The sequence below is a fragment of the Magallana gigas genome, chromosome 8 (assembly GCF_963853765.1).
Source record: "Magallana gigas chromosome 8, xbMagGiga1.1, whole genome shotgun sequence".
Taxonomy (NCBI): Eukaryota; Metazoa; Mollusca; class Bivalvia; order Ostreida; family Ostreidae; genus Magallana; species Magallana gigas.
Genome location: NC_088860.1, coordinates 22,276,424 through 22,292,375, shown reverse-complemented (window position 1 = coordinate 22,292,375; position 15,952 = coordinate 22,276,424). Strand labels below are relative to the sequence as shown.

General features: G+C 33.5%; 2 protein-coding genes across 2 annotated transcripts; one reads left to right on the top strand and one right to left on the bottom strand.

The window, feature by feature from the left end:
• Positions 1-916: 916 nt before the first annotated feature.
• On the bottom strand, positions 917-5,590 carry LOC105325372 (programmed cell death protein 4). Its single transcript, XM_034472333.2, has 9 exons — positions 5,118-5,590; positions 3,913-4,016; positions 3,668-3,781; positions 3,351-3,572; positions 2,981-3,193; positions 2,673-2,780; positions 1,884-1,994; positions 1,455-1,594; positions 917-1,185 (listed from the first exon to the last, which is right to left on the bottom strand). The coding sequence occupies exons 1-9, from the start codon at positions 5,389-5,391 to the stop codon at positions 1,128-1,130; spliced, it is 1,344 nt and encodes a 447-aa protein (XP_034328224.2). The 5' UTR covers positions 5,392-5,590; the 3' UTR covers positions 917-1,127.
• A 3,903-nt stretch (positions 5,591-9,493) lies between these two features.
• Positions 9,494-15,773, top strand: LOC105325648 (high mobility group protein 20A). The gene is made up of 11 exons (XM_066068578.1): positions 9,494-9,587; positions 10,010-10,218; positions 10,536-10,642; positions 11,940-12,133; positions 12,668-12,759; positions 13,599-13,722; positions 14,101-14,221; positions 14,310-14,362; positions 14,628-14,934; positions 15,196-15,287; positions 15,569-15,773. The coding sequence occupies exons 2-11, from the start codon at positions 10,028-10,030 to the stop codon at positions 15,692-15,694; spliced, it is 1,407 nt and encodes a 468-aa protein (XP_065924650.1). The 5' UTR covers positions 9,494-9,587; positions 10,010-10,027; the 3' UTR covers positions 15,695-15,773.
• Positions 15,774-15,952: the final 179 nt, after the last annotated feature.

Here is a 15,952-nt window from a genome sequence, read left to right as displayed (position 1 = left end):
GTTGCTGTTACCGGTAATTTGAAATGCATAAAACATTTGAGGTAATTGGACATCCACGTTGAAGAAAGGGGGGGTGGGGGTGAGGAGAGAATATAGAAACCCCCTTACAAAATGATCAAAATTAATAGAAAATCATTTTCCACTAACCTTCTTTCAACCCTACTGGTCCAGTAAAAAGGATGAGAAAATCAAAAATGGCAGAAAAATGAATAGGACTAGAACTTAAGATGTGAGGGAGTCAAATGAACACAGAAACTTTGTAAATCAGAGAGAGAGGATCATGTAATATAGGACATTTAGTCAGTCTGAATGGGAAAATTCAGTCAATGCAGCATTAAATCAAATCAGTTTACTAAAATGCCTTTAAATTTACATTAGAGCAAATTCATGCAATAATCATTATAAGATTGATTTTTATACACATTTTCAAGATTTACCGTCCTAAAAAATTAACAGGTGCTCCATGGTTATTTTCTCAAATTGATGCAACTAGACTTCTAATCTGACAAATCAAACAGTAAATGCCCTTCTGAATTCATCCTTACAATTAAATCACATCAAAACCCAGCACTATAAAATGTTGTGAAAAAAACAAGTATATACAAAATGAACATTAAAATGAACCACTCACAAGTATTTGATATGAAAGCGCTGAAATGCATGGTAATTGATTTAAACCTATAAAGGAATAAAGATACATGTAACTTGTGTAAAGATCTTGATCCATAAATCATCATTAAAAAAAAGGGTCAAGCTTCACTTTATGGATCAAACTCTTTAATAAGCTACAATGTACCGACAAAATATAAAAAAAATAATCCAAAGTCTAACATTCACCATCAACATTCAGTTAGTCTGGGACTTATTTTTCTAACATGTAGGAATACCTTAGCACTTTGATTATTACTTTTAATCCTCTTATTGTCAAGAAATCCATCACCTGGTTTATAGCGCAGTTCCGAGAAAATACTGATGGCTGCGCGAGCACAGAATCACTGAAAGAGTTTCATGAAGTTAGTTACTTATACATAACACCTAAGTCTACATCTGGTATGAATTGGTTGTGTCCCTTGGCATTTGCTAATGGAGATGCAAGGTCATGGATCCCAGCAATGAGGAGTGAGCAGTTACACAGTTTCCTTGATTTTTCCACCATCTCCCTCAGACACAAATCTCTTCCTTCCTCTGAAACAAACATCATAATCATGACATGCCAAATAAATACCACTTTGAAAACATTTTACGAATACATAGCATTAACTGCACAAGTAAACCAGTTTCTAAATGCTGAACTGACTTTTTGAAAGAGTGCACACAAAATGTCTGTGTCAAAATGTATATCCCCTTAAAAAAGACATTTAACTTAAAATATGCAAAAACTCTGTAGCATAATTCAATTAAAGTAAAATATCAAACATTCATCAAAAGGCAGCATTTATGGTATTTGGGCTGACCTTTGAGGCATTTCTCTGAACAGGGCTGTGGAAATAACACCATCTCTGTGACACATTTGCGCAAACCGCTCCATCAGAGTGTAAGCAGAAGGAACGTCTAGACTTATGTCTGGTAAGGCATCATACACTCTTCTAAATCCCTGGAGAAAAAGAAAGTCATGTATAAATGTCTTTATTCAGCTGTGTAGACTTACAACAATGCAGAACAGAGAACATCAAATATCCACAATGGAGAATATAAACAACTTTTCTGACTACCTGGCAAAATTTGCTACACTTTACCATTGAGTCACTTGCTATACACAATATTTGAGAAAAAATGACAAAATTGATTCTCTAACTTGTGGCTTTATATGATATACAACTGAATTTTCAGCAGATAATAAACAGGCACCTGCTATCATATTTTAAACAGGGTTGGGCCTTTACCTGAGACATTTGTTCTGGTGTGATAATCACTGCATCGCTGAGAGATTTCAGTAAATCACACATTCTGTGAGCTGCCCTTTCAGAAGAGTCTTCCAGTACCATCACTGTTGCCTATAATTAAATTACAAATGTCTACTATTTACCTATTAATTCAAGATATGACGGAATACAACACTTGTGGTAATGCTATTTGTTATGGTACTGCATTGTATTTTGTTAAAAATTGAAGTTGTATATATATATATATATGCATTTTCTTCTTCATCAACATGCATTTAAAATAAAACTACCGTGCAACTTTGACCAAAAAATAAATTTCCCCACCTACCAAACTAAAGTTTTAAATGCAACAGATGAAAAATAGTACAAAAAATAAATAAAAACAATTTCATTTATTTTGTGAAAGAATGAAATATTTTGCTTTAGTAGGCAACAATATCCTTCAAGTTGAAAACAAATACATCATTGTCAAATGTTAGCATGTCTGAGGTATGTGACACTTTATTATGCAATTTATAGACCTGCTAAAGGGACATTTCCTGTTTAAAGCTCCTACTTAAACTTGAACACATAAACCACATTCCAGATTTAGTTTATAAATAAATCATCACATAAATGTTTTTTTTTAAATCTCTCATAAAGCTTCCTCTTTCATTATGCAATTTTATCTAAAAGGAACACCAATTGATAACCTGTTAATTTATTTATAGCTCCCATGTCACCCATACAACATATAGGTGGGAAATATTGACAGCTGATGTCATGCAATGCATATTAATAAACGCTGACCTCATAAACCAGTTCATGATGAAAGTGTGGGACTTCTAGCTCCTGTAAACACCTGGTGGCCTCCGCAACGTCACCTGAGGATAGGAACTCCTTCAACAGCAATACCATCTGGAGGAGGAGGGAGAGAAAGAGAGAGTTCAAAAGTTGAACAAGGCTGCCCAACAACATAAATCTGCCATATTGCAAACAATTCACTCCATTCCTTTAGATAAAAATGTTGTATAAACAATTTTCTGATTTCCAAAAGATGTATTTTTTTTTCTTCAACTTTTTAAATTTAAAAAGAAACCTGTTTTATAAAAACAAACCTGTTTTACAAGGTATTTAACTGGTCTAATTCCCCCACCGGTGCCCCAAATGTTGTCCAATCGAACAATTCCGTGCTTTCTGCTGAGGAGAAGCTCTGCTTTGTCTAATGCTGCCTGTTTATGCTCATCATCAACTGTGCCTTTGAATTTCATCACATACTTGGGTGCAATGCAGTCATCAGCTATTGCTCTAGCAATAAACTGCCCAATCACCTTAAAATATCAATAAAAATAATAACTTATAACACACCTTTGTTGGAAGTTAGGAAGAGATATGTGTAAGAAATTGTTCATAAAACAATAAGACCTTGGGCAAAAGAACTAAAGACTAAGAATATTGGATAAATGGAAAGCCCTATGAAGAACGTACTGATGGTGCTTCAGGAGTATCGATAGTCAATTCTGCCAAGTTATCCAGAATCGCATCAAATCCACTCATTACGTCCTGGGAAGACAGAATTTTGCCGTATAAATCTGAGATCAGGACGGATGTCATTTCTCGATGAGCTGCTTTGTGATCCAGAGCTTTACTGATGGCTATTTCCAAAATCTGAGACACTTTCGCATTGACGTCCAATTCGTTGATTGTCCTCTGCAAAAATAAAATTTTAAAACTTGTACACCCCTTTCTTTGCATCTGAAATTACAGAAAAGCTGGCGGATTTTTAATTTTCTATAGCTACTTACAACAACTTCTTCCGTATTACCAGTATCATAGTATTCCAACAAAACAGGTTCAAAAATTTGGGTAAATTCTTCTAATCCAATTTTGGGTTTTATCACATCCACAACATATTCATCCTAAAGAAAAAAATATCTCCATTATTAAAGCAAATTCTAAACATATCTGATCATTTTTAAGATTATCAAACAGACAAAAGTAATACAGAGACTTGAAGCGTCAATAAAAAATGTGAAAGTAGAATACTTACTTCACTTTCTGAGTCATAGTTAGGGTCCTTGACATCTCTGCAATGACCATCCTCGAACAACTCATCCCCTGGGGCACCCCAAGTGCCTTTGCCCCCTGCACCTCCTTCGTTAAAGAGAAGGAAAAAAAATGTAAATGATTCATTTTCAGTCTATACTTAACATAACATTATATACTTGGAATATGCTTCATTGAAGTGAACAGACAGGTTTAGACATGGTAAACAATTTAGGCAACATGGAATTTATTGAAAATGGTTCACACTATAGTTTAATATTGTATACTCAATTAATACTAATGTCTTGTTTGAATTTTCATTTAATATAATTAACACAAAAAGACCAATGCAGGGCTCTGATCAGCTACCTGTTGGTTACTTGCCCCAACACATTTTACCACTGAGCCATATGCTCCATATCTAAATAATTTTACTATATACATTTTAATTTTTTTAAAATTAATTAAACTAAAATTTATATGGGAGCAATATAGACTTGTCAAAAACAACATACTTTACTTAGAATACATAGAATTTGTATATAATTGTTTATTTATGTTTTATTTTAGGGAGTAAACATATAGCAGACTGTATAGTGAACTAGTTGTCTATCCCATTGGTTTATTATAAACTCTTATTTATATTAAGATTTGGAACACTGAAAGTTCCATTTGTACTTGAATAATGCTATAAAAGTTTCATTTATGAGTTGCATTTCATATTTCATTTCATTAATTTGTTTTTAGACAAGATTCATGATATGAAATATGTTCATATAACGCTACTTTTTGGAAAGTGGCCACAACTATAAAACAAGACTGACCTCTTGGGCTGAATGTAAACAATATTATTGCTCAAACAGGTTGACCTTGACCTTTGCAGATGGGGCTTAGCCCATTTTGTCACAAAGGATTATACTTACCTCAAATACAGATTGAAAACAAAATTGCTGACATAAACATGCAAATAAAGGTTAGAATTTACTTCAAATAATCTTAAACAACACGTCCATGCAATGACATAATATGGTGTATGGACAGGTGCGTATTTTTTGCGTATGTTTGTAAACAGCCGACCCTTACCACGTGGTACAAAGCCAAAATAACAATTCGAAATGTTTTTTCATGCTATAAAGAACATAGAGGCTTGAAAAGAATTAATTTGCTTACATTTAACAATTGTACTGCTAACGAAATAAAATGGCCCACCTTTTTTAGGCAAGCCTCGTCCTTTCCCGTCTCGGGACTTTCTGCTATTTTTTCTAACTTGCAAAGGACCCGACAGATTTTTTTCTACTGCGTGGTTAGAGTTCGATGACTCCGATCCAGAACTAGAGCGATGAATGCGTTTAACTTTCCTGGCAGTTGCAACAACTTGTTGAGAGTTGTCAACTTCTTCATCCAGCTCAATATCTTCTACAATTACCCCGTTCATCTGCATGGCCTCCACTTCGCCATTTTGGAATTGTGCTTGCACAGCCATTTTCACTTCAAATTCTTCGTGTGACAGCACTAACGGTGGCGAATATAACTCTAAGGAGGTTTGCAAGAAGCCTGCTTTGAAAATGCAACAAAGCAAAGTTGCAGACAACAATTAATTACTGAAAGTAACACCTAACAAATCACCACAGTTTATGCTCCCGCGAACGTCGATTGTTTTCCTGAATTTTGTTATGGCAGATCACGTGATATCAATCTCATCTTGAATTGGTCGATTTAGACCACATGACCCAATGCGAAATGTGTTTACAAAATCAGCTGACCTAGCTTAATAGTACTGCGTGTTACTCTGAGCTGGCTCAATTTTTTTTTTGCGAACGCAAATATAGTACTACGTGCTCCATTACACAGAAGTCAACTTTATAATCCCTTTTCCATTCTCAATTTAGATTGTAATAAATGAATTAACAGTGACAATATAAAAATATTTATTTTGTTTCGGTCATTTTTTATTAAGTTTTATTGATTCGAAATTCAAATATGTTTATTCTCACGGCAGAAAGTGTATACTTCATTTTATCCAGAGCTGACAATTTTTTAAACCCATAGCTCAATCAACAGACATATTGTCTCGGGTGGTTTGACCCGTGCTATATATATTAATTATACTTAGTTTTAACCCCAAGACCATTAAAAATTAATTTATAACTTGGTTTTTCACTTCCAATTAATCAAAAGAAATGGTAAACCCACACAGAAAAATCACGAGAAAAAAAAAACAAAAACAAAAAAAACAATGATCAGAACGGGCACGTAGCTTCGGGGTGGGGGGTTAGAGCCTGCCCCTCCTTTTCTCGCAGGAAAGATTGTTCGTAAAATTACATATTTAAAAAAGTGAATTAACGTGGAGTTGCCCCCTCCCACTTTTTTGGAAACATGTAAATAATTGAAGCGAAAGGAAGAAAATTCACACTAAAATTGAAGTTATGGGAAAATGTATTGTAAAACGTCTGAGGAAGAAATGAAAGCGCTTACGTTTTTGGGATTATAGTGTTGTATTTTTGTTTTAATATTTATTGCCGGGCACTTGGGTCGACTGATTATTTTATTTGGATATATAAATCTATATACATCTCGCCCGTGTTGATTTTATTCTGTATGACTTCATATGGACCATTTCATGGTTCCGGCGAAATATTAAATTGAACTGAATTTATCGATGCTGAGCAATAATAATAGTTAAGCAAAATTAATTTCCTATTGTTTAGTCTATTTTACGCTGAAGTTTTTAATTACATGCATATATACGATCACAAATATGCATGACATATGAGACAAATATGGCCCCCATAATTCGATTTTTTAAAAAGAGTCTCATCTATAAAAATTGAATTGCTATGTTATTCTTATGAATAGATGATATATAGTATATGTTTACATCTAATTAATCGATTTATTTGCTCTCACTATCAGTACATGACGTCAGAAGCGAAGCTATATTTTGGTAATTCAATCAAAATCAGTCATAATTAAATTAACATTTTTCATATCGTTTTTGGGAGTTGATTTTAATCAACTCTCCTATGCAGTTACTCAGACAAACCGAAAGTGAAACAGTGTTTGGACCTCAGCACAAATCATTGCTGCTGACAAGACTTAGTTCTTGAAAATAATCGATAAATTCGATGTAATGTATGCTAAAGCATTTTTTTTCAAGGAAACTTATTTATAAATACCTTGAAAATATTCAGATTTTAAATGGTACGAACAATTTAAATATTTTTTGTAGTCGTATGTATTCCTACGCAAGAATTCAATATAGTCTCGTTCAACTCGACGCTCGGCTGTCTCCGTAAATCCTTGTCGGAGATTTACGGTGTCAGCCGAGCGTTTGGTTGAACGAGACTAGAGTTCAATATTGCTTGGATCCATACAATTTTCGAGAAATATTTCTATTACTGATACATAGTTTGATTGAATTAATTTTATCTTTAAATATTATTTAACATGATTCATATGGGATTTCTAGACATTCTTGTCGAAAAAGTCCAAAAATTCATATTATAAAAATGTGCGTAATACAAATTAGAAACTACATGTACTTGTCATGCAAAATAACATATTATTGATTTTAAAATAAATAAACATCGACAAAATCAACTCCCGTCAGTTCTTCAGTACTTTGATTTGAATGGGAATTATATAGCGACGCTCTAAACCAAGAATAACTTTTTTGTCGCTTATAGAACCATTTTAACAAGGCCTTGGACTTTCAGTTGGATATAACTATCTATTTTTGCGTCAAAACAACTTCAAATGACGCTGGTTTCAAGCGAAATATACATCAATTACGTAGTCTTCGCTCCAAAGCCAGACAAATCTTGTTGATTTCAAAGAGCCATGACTGAGTGGCCGGCAATGAAATAGACAGGTCTACGTCATATCGCCGATTGACACGTACAACTACCCAAAGTCCAAGCTCTTGTTAAAATGGTTCTAAGTCTTGGTTAGACACATCTTTGATGGAAATGTTTTGTACAGTATCTTCAAGCAATCGCTCAATGTTTTCTGGGGGAAAGTCATGAAAACAAGCAGTTTTATGTTAATGATGCGAAATGGACGGGGAAAGGTTCAGTATTTGGTGTATCTTCGTTATTGGTGTCATATTTTAAAATTGTGGGCACTTACTAGTAATTGATCAAAATGAAAAACTTCACAAGTTTCAATGTCCGTTTAAAGTAAGCAAAGAATTACAGAAAATTGATCACGTGCACATTAGGAGCAATATTAGGCATATATATAACAATTGCAATGATATTAATTAAGGAATAAGAAATAATTCTTTGAGTATCATGAGGTGATAAGTTTGGTCGGGGCGTGATCAAATCCAATAAAGCTCGAAGGCTTTTTGATAGATTTGATCACGCCCCGACCGAAATTATCACCTCATAATATTAACAAAAATGAGTCCTTACTACTTATATTTATATAATTTTAAGCCATCGTAAGATTAAATATTTAAATATAAATAAGCAAACCCCGCTGGCGCCTCAATTTGGCGTCATTTGTAGTTATGGGTTATAGAGTACAAAATCGTAACGTATAGTGTTATCACAGGCAAAGACACTGGAAAATGTAAATATATACATTTCAGCTAAAAGTCTCTATAAGTGGATCCGGGGTCCTTTTATTTAGTACGTTTAGTGTCTATGAATCCCTTAAATTCCTCTAGACTATTCATGGTTTACTTGCATTTACATGTAAGTTTCCCCTTACCATGCCCAAATCTACTTTTTTATTAAAATATTTCCTAACAAATCAATAACATTACGCCCAAGATAAATCAGAATTACGCGACGCGCGTGGAATTTACATGTGCCAATAGAACAGTAGAATCAGTCAGTGCAGCTTCGTGACAGAACCCATGTCAGACATTTTGTATTAAAGAATTAAGTGTCTTTATTAGGCCTATAAATTTTTTTTTGTGTGTTTAGGGTAACACTGATGAAAAAATTAGGTTAGGTAGGTAGGGATTTTTTTTTATCTTATCATATTTTTTTCTGCATGAATCCTAAGAATGTTTGTTTGTGTCATACATGTATTTAAAAACGGATTTTTTTAATAGAAATAATATAAAATTCACAATCAGATAAAAACAGACATCTAAAAATGGCAGGATCGGGGCATTTTTGTAGGTTAGGTCGGGTTACCCTAAACACACAACTTTTTTTTAGGCCTTATATACTTGGTATAAAAAACAGGGTTTTGCACCCCTGATACTGTGATATGAACAAGTGACACGCGCCTTTATCACACCCCCGTATCATCACCCTTTATTCATGTTATTTCACCTTTTATCACACCCTTTATGGATGTAGTTGGGATTGTCACGTATCTCCTCCGATTAAAAAAAGTTATGAATTTATGATAATTAATCTGGCATATCCTATCAAAGAATTTCACACGCTAAAAAACTAACTGCATATTCATTCCATATCATAAATATTCACATTCAAACGCACTCCCTGCAAGAAAAATTAAAGTTGACAAGTTGATCCGCTATAATCAGCTCAAATGATATCAATAATGTTTTATCGATACTGATAAACAGAAATATAAATTCGGATACATTTTGTAAAACATTTTGATGTTGGTATTTTGTTTAATCCGGAAAACAGCACGCCTTCCGTTCACATTTGAAGTTTAGAGAATAGTAATCTTCATCCTGTATTGACTTTGGTAAGTATTCCTGATGTGTTCCCGAACTTACAGTCTTACTCTAATATATCACATTTATCTTAATTTTTGTTAACAGCTTTTCAGGATTTGCTTTTTCTTAGTATTCTTTGTAATTCAACTTTGCCTTTTGGATTGACGTCTTCACTGAATCTTGGAACAGTCTTTCATAATTCATGTCTGGAAATTGGGTCCACAAATGTTTAATAAATAGGGATATGGATATGTGTCTTGCGCCTATTTTATTTTTTGCAGTCAACCATTTCTCTTATCTTTTATTTGAGTTAAATCTGCACTATCCACCTTATCCTTATGATAATCCCACAAAAATACTTTAGGAGATCTTTTGAATGATACTGTTGCAGATCAGAGTAGATTTCTGAGAACCAACCACACAGATTGAAATAATTAAGTATTTATTTCAGGTAGAAAGTGTAATTTAAATGACAATGGAACAAGACATGATGACAATGGCTTGTACTGTAGAAAATGCAGGCGATGGATGCATTACTGATCCTATTAACACACTAAGTCCTCTTGGAGAGACAGACAAAGGAGACGTGATGCAAACTTCACAGACTGCTTACCTCATCACCGACAGCAATGGCCTTGTTCTTCTGGAAACACAGAGAGGGTAATAGTATCATTAAAAAAAAAATTAAAATATGGGTTTGAAATAGGAATATGACATATATTTACTCAACTAACTGGTTACGATAATCTCAAAGATGATGTTATATAGTGATGATAACAAATAGAAAAGACTCCAAGAGACCATTATGCTCAGAGTAGATTTTTGTGTGGCATCTATTAGCATAAAGTCTTCTTGTACCTTTAAACAAAGTTCAAATAGCTAAAGGTAAAACAAGCAAAAATGTTTCTATTAGAATGCAAATCTTGTGTTTCAGATTCAATTAATATAATTATTGAATATAATTTTTTCATTTTCAGCAATATGTTCCTATCTGTTTCAAATGAAATGAACAATTTGAACTATACTGGGATATCAACAAGCCCCGAGTTACAGGGAAGACAACTGCTTACTACAACAGCTGCAGGTATGTCAAATGTAATTCAAGAACCTCTAATACAAAGAATGCACAATGACAAAATGTTGATGTTACAGCTACAGGTAACTCTCGATAGCTCGAAGTCCATGGGACCAAGAAAAAACTTCGAGGTTTCAAGAGTTCGAGTTTTCAAGAGTTCGGAATTTTCCGGGTTGACCGACGGGTTTTAAAATTAGTCTTACCAGATGTTATGATGAAGCCATTTATTTAGTTCTAATCTTTCGCCCGTGATTAAACAACGTTTTCTTTTCAGTAAAATAAACAGTACTGGATGTTATTAAAACTAAATACAAACAACTATTGAATAAATTCATTATAATTATGTATTTCATGCAACATATTAAGACCATATAGCTCAGTACTACTGGACTGCAAGACGATCGACATGTCATAAATGTGATAACTGAGTATCACCCATTGTTCCCATTGTACGGGTCCTTCACCAGTTGTAAGAACATGTTCAGCAATAATCATTTTATGACAATGATGCTGATAAGCTTAATTTTTACAGTTTTATAATTCTAAATTTTGACGATCATAGCTCAATATTATCGTTTCGTCTCAATTAATTTCTCATTTTCATTGCATCTCCACGGTGGACAAGTGTCACCTGAATAAACAACCCGTGACACGGGTCCCGCGTCGAACGCCTGGAACCATTCAAATGGCCAAGTAGGTGTTAATTAGGTATAGCGCTTGGAGATACACAGCGACTTCGAGGTATCGAGAGTAAGCAACTATATAATATGAAGAACGGGACTGCAGTTTAACTTCGAGAGATCAAGGGTTTAGAGAGATCAAGAGTTCGAGAAATCAAGAGTAAATTTGCTTAGTTATATAGGAAAAAAAATTGGGACCCTAGACTCACTTCGAGCGATCAAGAACTTCGAGCGATCGAAGTTCGAGCCATCGAGAGTTACCTGTATATCTAGTGAATTTGAATCAATTTTGAGTATTGATTATTAGATAATTGAAAAAAGGTGATAAATCAAAATACTTCATGCTGTAGATTCATTTATTTTCAATTTAATTAAGCAATTTTGCCGTTTTATAAATAAAAATTGAGAGTATAATATCATGAACTTTTGTTGAAATTTTATGAAATTATCAACTTTCAGAAAGACAAAAGTGAAATCCACAAGAACTGCTTTTTGTGATTTTACTTTAAATTCATCCATTGCTATCAGTTTGGAATTTACAGTATATAATGTTTAAGGAAAATTGTTCACTTGCAAGTAGTGTTGTCAAATTTGAAAATTGACCTACATGTGACATCTTTGAGTAGGGTCCTTGTTGACGGGGGTGCAGCAGGAAGGGATGGTGGATCCACAAGGAGTGGGTGTGTTACTTGGGGTACAGACCGATGTGGGAGAGGCACTGGACACTGAAGACATCTCTGATACCACCACAGAACAACTACTGAATAATGCAGATAGTACATGTATCTCGGTGTCTCCATCCGAAAAGGAGTCACAGAAGGTTGGACTTGTTTTACCATTTCCTGCTTATTTGCAACATTGTAGATAAAGTTATTTATCTATGAGTACTATGAGTCTTTATCATGAAGCATTGGCATTGAATTAGAACCATTATTAATAAGACTTTGGACTTTCAGTAGGGCGTAGCTATCTATTTCTTGCATCTAAACAACTAAAAAATGACACGGTTTCAAGCGAAATATGTACCAATTGCTTAGTCTTGGCTCAAAAGCCAGACAAATCTTGTTGATTTCAAAGAGCTATGGCTGGGTGTCTACCAATGAAATAGACAAGCCTACATCACATTGCTGTTTAACACAACTACCAAAAGTCCGAGCTCTTGTTAAAATGGTTCTAGAAATAATGCCTTAAGTAGGTATTATATGCACTGGGGAATGATTGATGTTGATCTTAATGTACTGTCCAAAATACACTAGCACACAATTATGCTGAAGACAACACATTTGAATTGAATTATTGACAATAGTTTCATAAATGTTAAGAAAAATTATTGATATTTTGAACACTTTCACAGGTTCCAGAGCAGAAGAAAAGAGGAGGATGGCCGAAAGGAAAAAGACGTAAAAATGTCCCCAATGTGAATGCACCCAAAGCCCCACTAACTGGGTCTGTACATTGATATGATAAAATAATTTTGTGTTTTGTTCATAGATTTATTTGAAATTATCCATTAATGTAATTTTAAGTGCTACAGATTAAATACCAGTATATTGGTACATTTGTACATGCAGATAATTCGCAGTAATTATGTAATGTGATAAGATCAGATTTCATTTTTTAGGAGTTGATTTTAATCAACTCTCCTATGCAGTTACTCTGGCAAACCGAAAGTGAAACAGTGTTTGGATCTAAGCACAAATCATCACCACTGACAAGACTAATTTCTTGAAAATAATAGAACAAAATTCGATGTAATGTATGCTGAAGCATTGTTTTTCAAGGAAACTTATCTATAAACACTTAGAAAATAGTCAAATTTTATATACTATAAACAATCTAGATATTTTTGTAGTCTCATATATTCCTACACCAGAGTTAATATAGTCTCGTTCAACCAGACGCTCGACTGTCTCCGTAAATCTGCGACAAGCATAGAGGGGGCTCTCTTGCTTGTCGGATATTAACGGAGACAGCCGAGCGTCTAGTTAAACGAGACTAGAGTTCGATATCAATAGTGCTTGGATCCATACAATTTTTAGAATTGCTTTGATAACTAATACATACTAGTAGTTGAAATCTATCTTTAAATATTACACAACATGATTCATAAGGGGTTTCTCGAAATTCTTGTCGGAAAAGTCTAAAAATTCATATTATATAAAAGTGCGTGATTCAAATACAAACTAGAAACTAATTGCCATGCAAGATAAATTGATTTTAAAATAAATGATAATCGATAAAATCAACTCCCGTCAGTACTTCAGTACTTTGATTTCTTATTGTAGATATGTAATGTATGCCATAGAGAGAAGACAGGAAATAAAAGCCAGTAATCCTGAACTGTCATTTCCAGAAGTCACTAAAATTCTTGGTAATGAGTGGTCTACGTTAGACAGTCAAAAGAAACAGGTATTAAATATATACAAATATATGTCTATTTTTCTTTCAAAACATCAATCCCATCCCCCCACCCACCCGCATTCAAAGAACAAGGTTTACTTGGCATCTAATTTGGCGCTATATTGAAATGGAATTAAAAATTGAAACTACATATTAGAATTAGAATTTTATATTATATTGTTGATTAAAAGACAACTTGTTCAAAACAGATTAAAACCTTAAAAATTAAACACTTTATTTTGTTTGCATGATGTCACTTAAAAAGTGCATTTCCAGCTTATTCTACATAAGACCAAAATTCAGCATTTTCTTTGTCTTTCAACTGAAAGAATGAGGGGTCTCATGCATCAATCTTGAAGTTTCAAATACATTTTTTGTTATAAATAGAAATATCTGCTGGCAGCAGAAGAAGATAAGAAGCGTTACATGGAACAATTAAAAACTTTTCAACAATCTGAGGCTTACCAAAGCGTGATGAAGAAAAAAAAAGGAAAGGGGTTTCTTACTGGTAGGTGGATGACAATTTACGCTTAAAAAAAATAGAGAAAAATTCCTCTTTAAAGTGTTAATGATTCATCTTTCTTTTTTTTTGACAGGTACAGAAATACATGTGGATGAAACTTTTCCTTACTCACTGGATGAAGATGAGGTATGGTCAAATGCTCTAATTTCAATAGAACATAAAAAAAATAAAAGACTTTTAACTGAATTTTTTGTGAGAATCTTTAATCATCACTATTGTAACATGAATTCAGACTTGCCAGGGTATATACGATGTGTGTAGTATTTTTCTTGATGATCTTTTTTTTTTTTTTTTTTTTATAGAATTACACAAACAAAAAATCTTTATATATTTAATTCATATTTGCATAACACAAAAAATACCTTGGATAAAAAAATCTGTTTCATTGCAGGGTAGTATGAATGAACTATACTGCCGTGTTTGTGACCAATACTTCAGTTCCCTTCACAACAAAAAGGAACACATGTTTGGAAGACAACATTTACAGAACATCACAGGGGAAATTCAGAAGGACATGCAGTTACAAGCCGAGCAGGAATCTCAGGATCTTGTCGAGTCGTCACTAGTCTCAAGTCACCTTGGCAACGAGAGCAGCCAATCAGGGGATGGTATCTGTGACTCGCAGCATGACATCACAGAGAAAACCTCACCTGTTGATGTTCAAGGATTTATCCATGGGTTTTTACAAGAAAATTTAGGTACTTTTTTAAGCTTAAAAAATTCCCATAGAACTAACAAATGCATGAGGCATGTTCAGCAGAGCAAGCGCTTGCCAAAATTTGTGTTCAGGTACAGGTATAAATAATTTTGGCATGGCTCATGAGCACCCGCTTTGCTGAACAACGTATGCGTATGAATACATGTACAGCATAGTTTTTCATGAAAGTCTTCAAGCATGCAACATACTTCGATGGTGAAAAACTAGTTTGTAATTGTGGTTTTTATTTTTTTTCCCACAGATAGAGAGTTTGAAATTAAACAAATACGAAGACATTTTAAACTGATCCAAGAAGAAAACACCTTTCTAATCAAACAGATTACTGAATTAAAGGTATGAAAATTTATCATCTTGTGCTTTGAATAAGTTTACGGTAGTTACATATACCAGGAATATAACCTTTCCAAAACATTTTTGTTCTGCTGATCCATCATTTGGTTGAATTTTGGCCACATAATTTTGTTCAAAATTATGTGGCCAAAATTCTTGATTAATCATCTACATTATCAAATGGGGAAATACAATTTGTTAATTCTGTATTGAGGGGTTGGAGAAAAGCTAGTCTTGTTAAAAGGAAGAGAAAAATAGTAATTTGAGTGGCTTTTCTTTTGCAGCATTACCAAAACAAGCTAGAAGATGAGCTTTCACAGTACAAAGAAATAAATACCAATGTAAATAGTCAAATTGACAACTTAAAGATGGTAAATACATTGTTTGGAGTTATAAATTTTGAGGTTTAGTTATTCAAATATGATTTTTTTTTTCATTCTGTCTTGCCTGTGATATCTGTATTTATCAATAAAGTATTTTAAAATCCAATTCTAAAAATTTTTTGGGTTTATTTATGTTTTAAAAAATGGAAGGAGAAAAGGTTTATATTATCCTTTATGAAAGATTAAATAACTAGCCTGTTCATTACTCCATGGGAAACAGATTACGGTAATCATTTGGAGTTGGTCATGATTGGTACTGTAATTAGTGCTTTATTACATTTTTCA

Coding starts and splice junctions, on each gene's coding strand:
- LOC105325648 (XM_066068578.1), top strand. CDS start 10,028: ATGACAATGGAACAAGACATGATGACAATGGCTTGTACTGTAGAAAAT. Junction 10,643..11,939: donor GCTTACTACAACAGCTGCAG/GTATGTCAAATG, acceptor ATCTTTGAGTAG/GGTCCTTGTTGACGGGGGTG. Junction 14,935..15,195: donor GTTTTTACAAGAAAATTTAG/GTACTTTTTTAA, acceptor TTTTTCCCACAG/ATAGAGAGTTTGAAATTAAA.
- LOC105325372 (XM_034472333.2), bottom strand. CDS start 5,391: ATGGCTGTGCAAGCACAATTCCAAAATGGCGAAGTGGAGGCCATGCAG. Junction 3,573..3,667: donor GTAATACGGAAGAAGTTGTT/GTAAGTAGCTAT, acceptor TTATTTTTGCAG/AGGACAATCAACGAATTGGA. Junction 1,595..1,883: donor CACCAGAACAAATGTCTCAG/GTAAAGGCCCAA, acceptor CTTTTTCTCCAG/GGATTTAGAAGAGTGTATGA.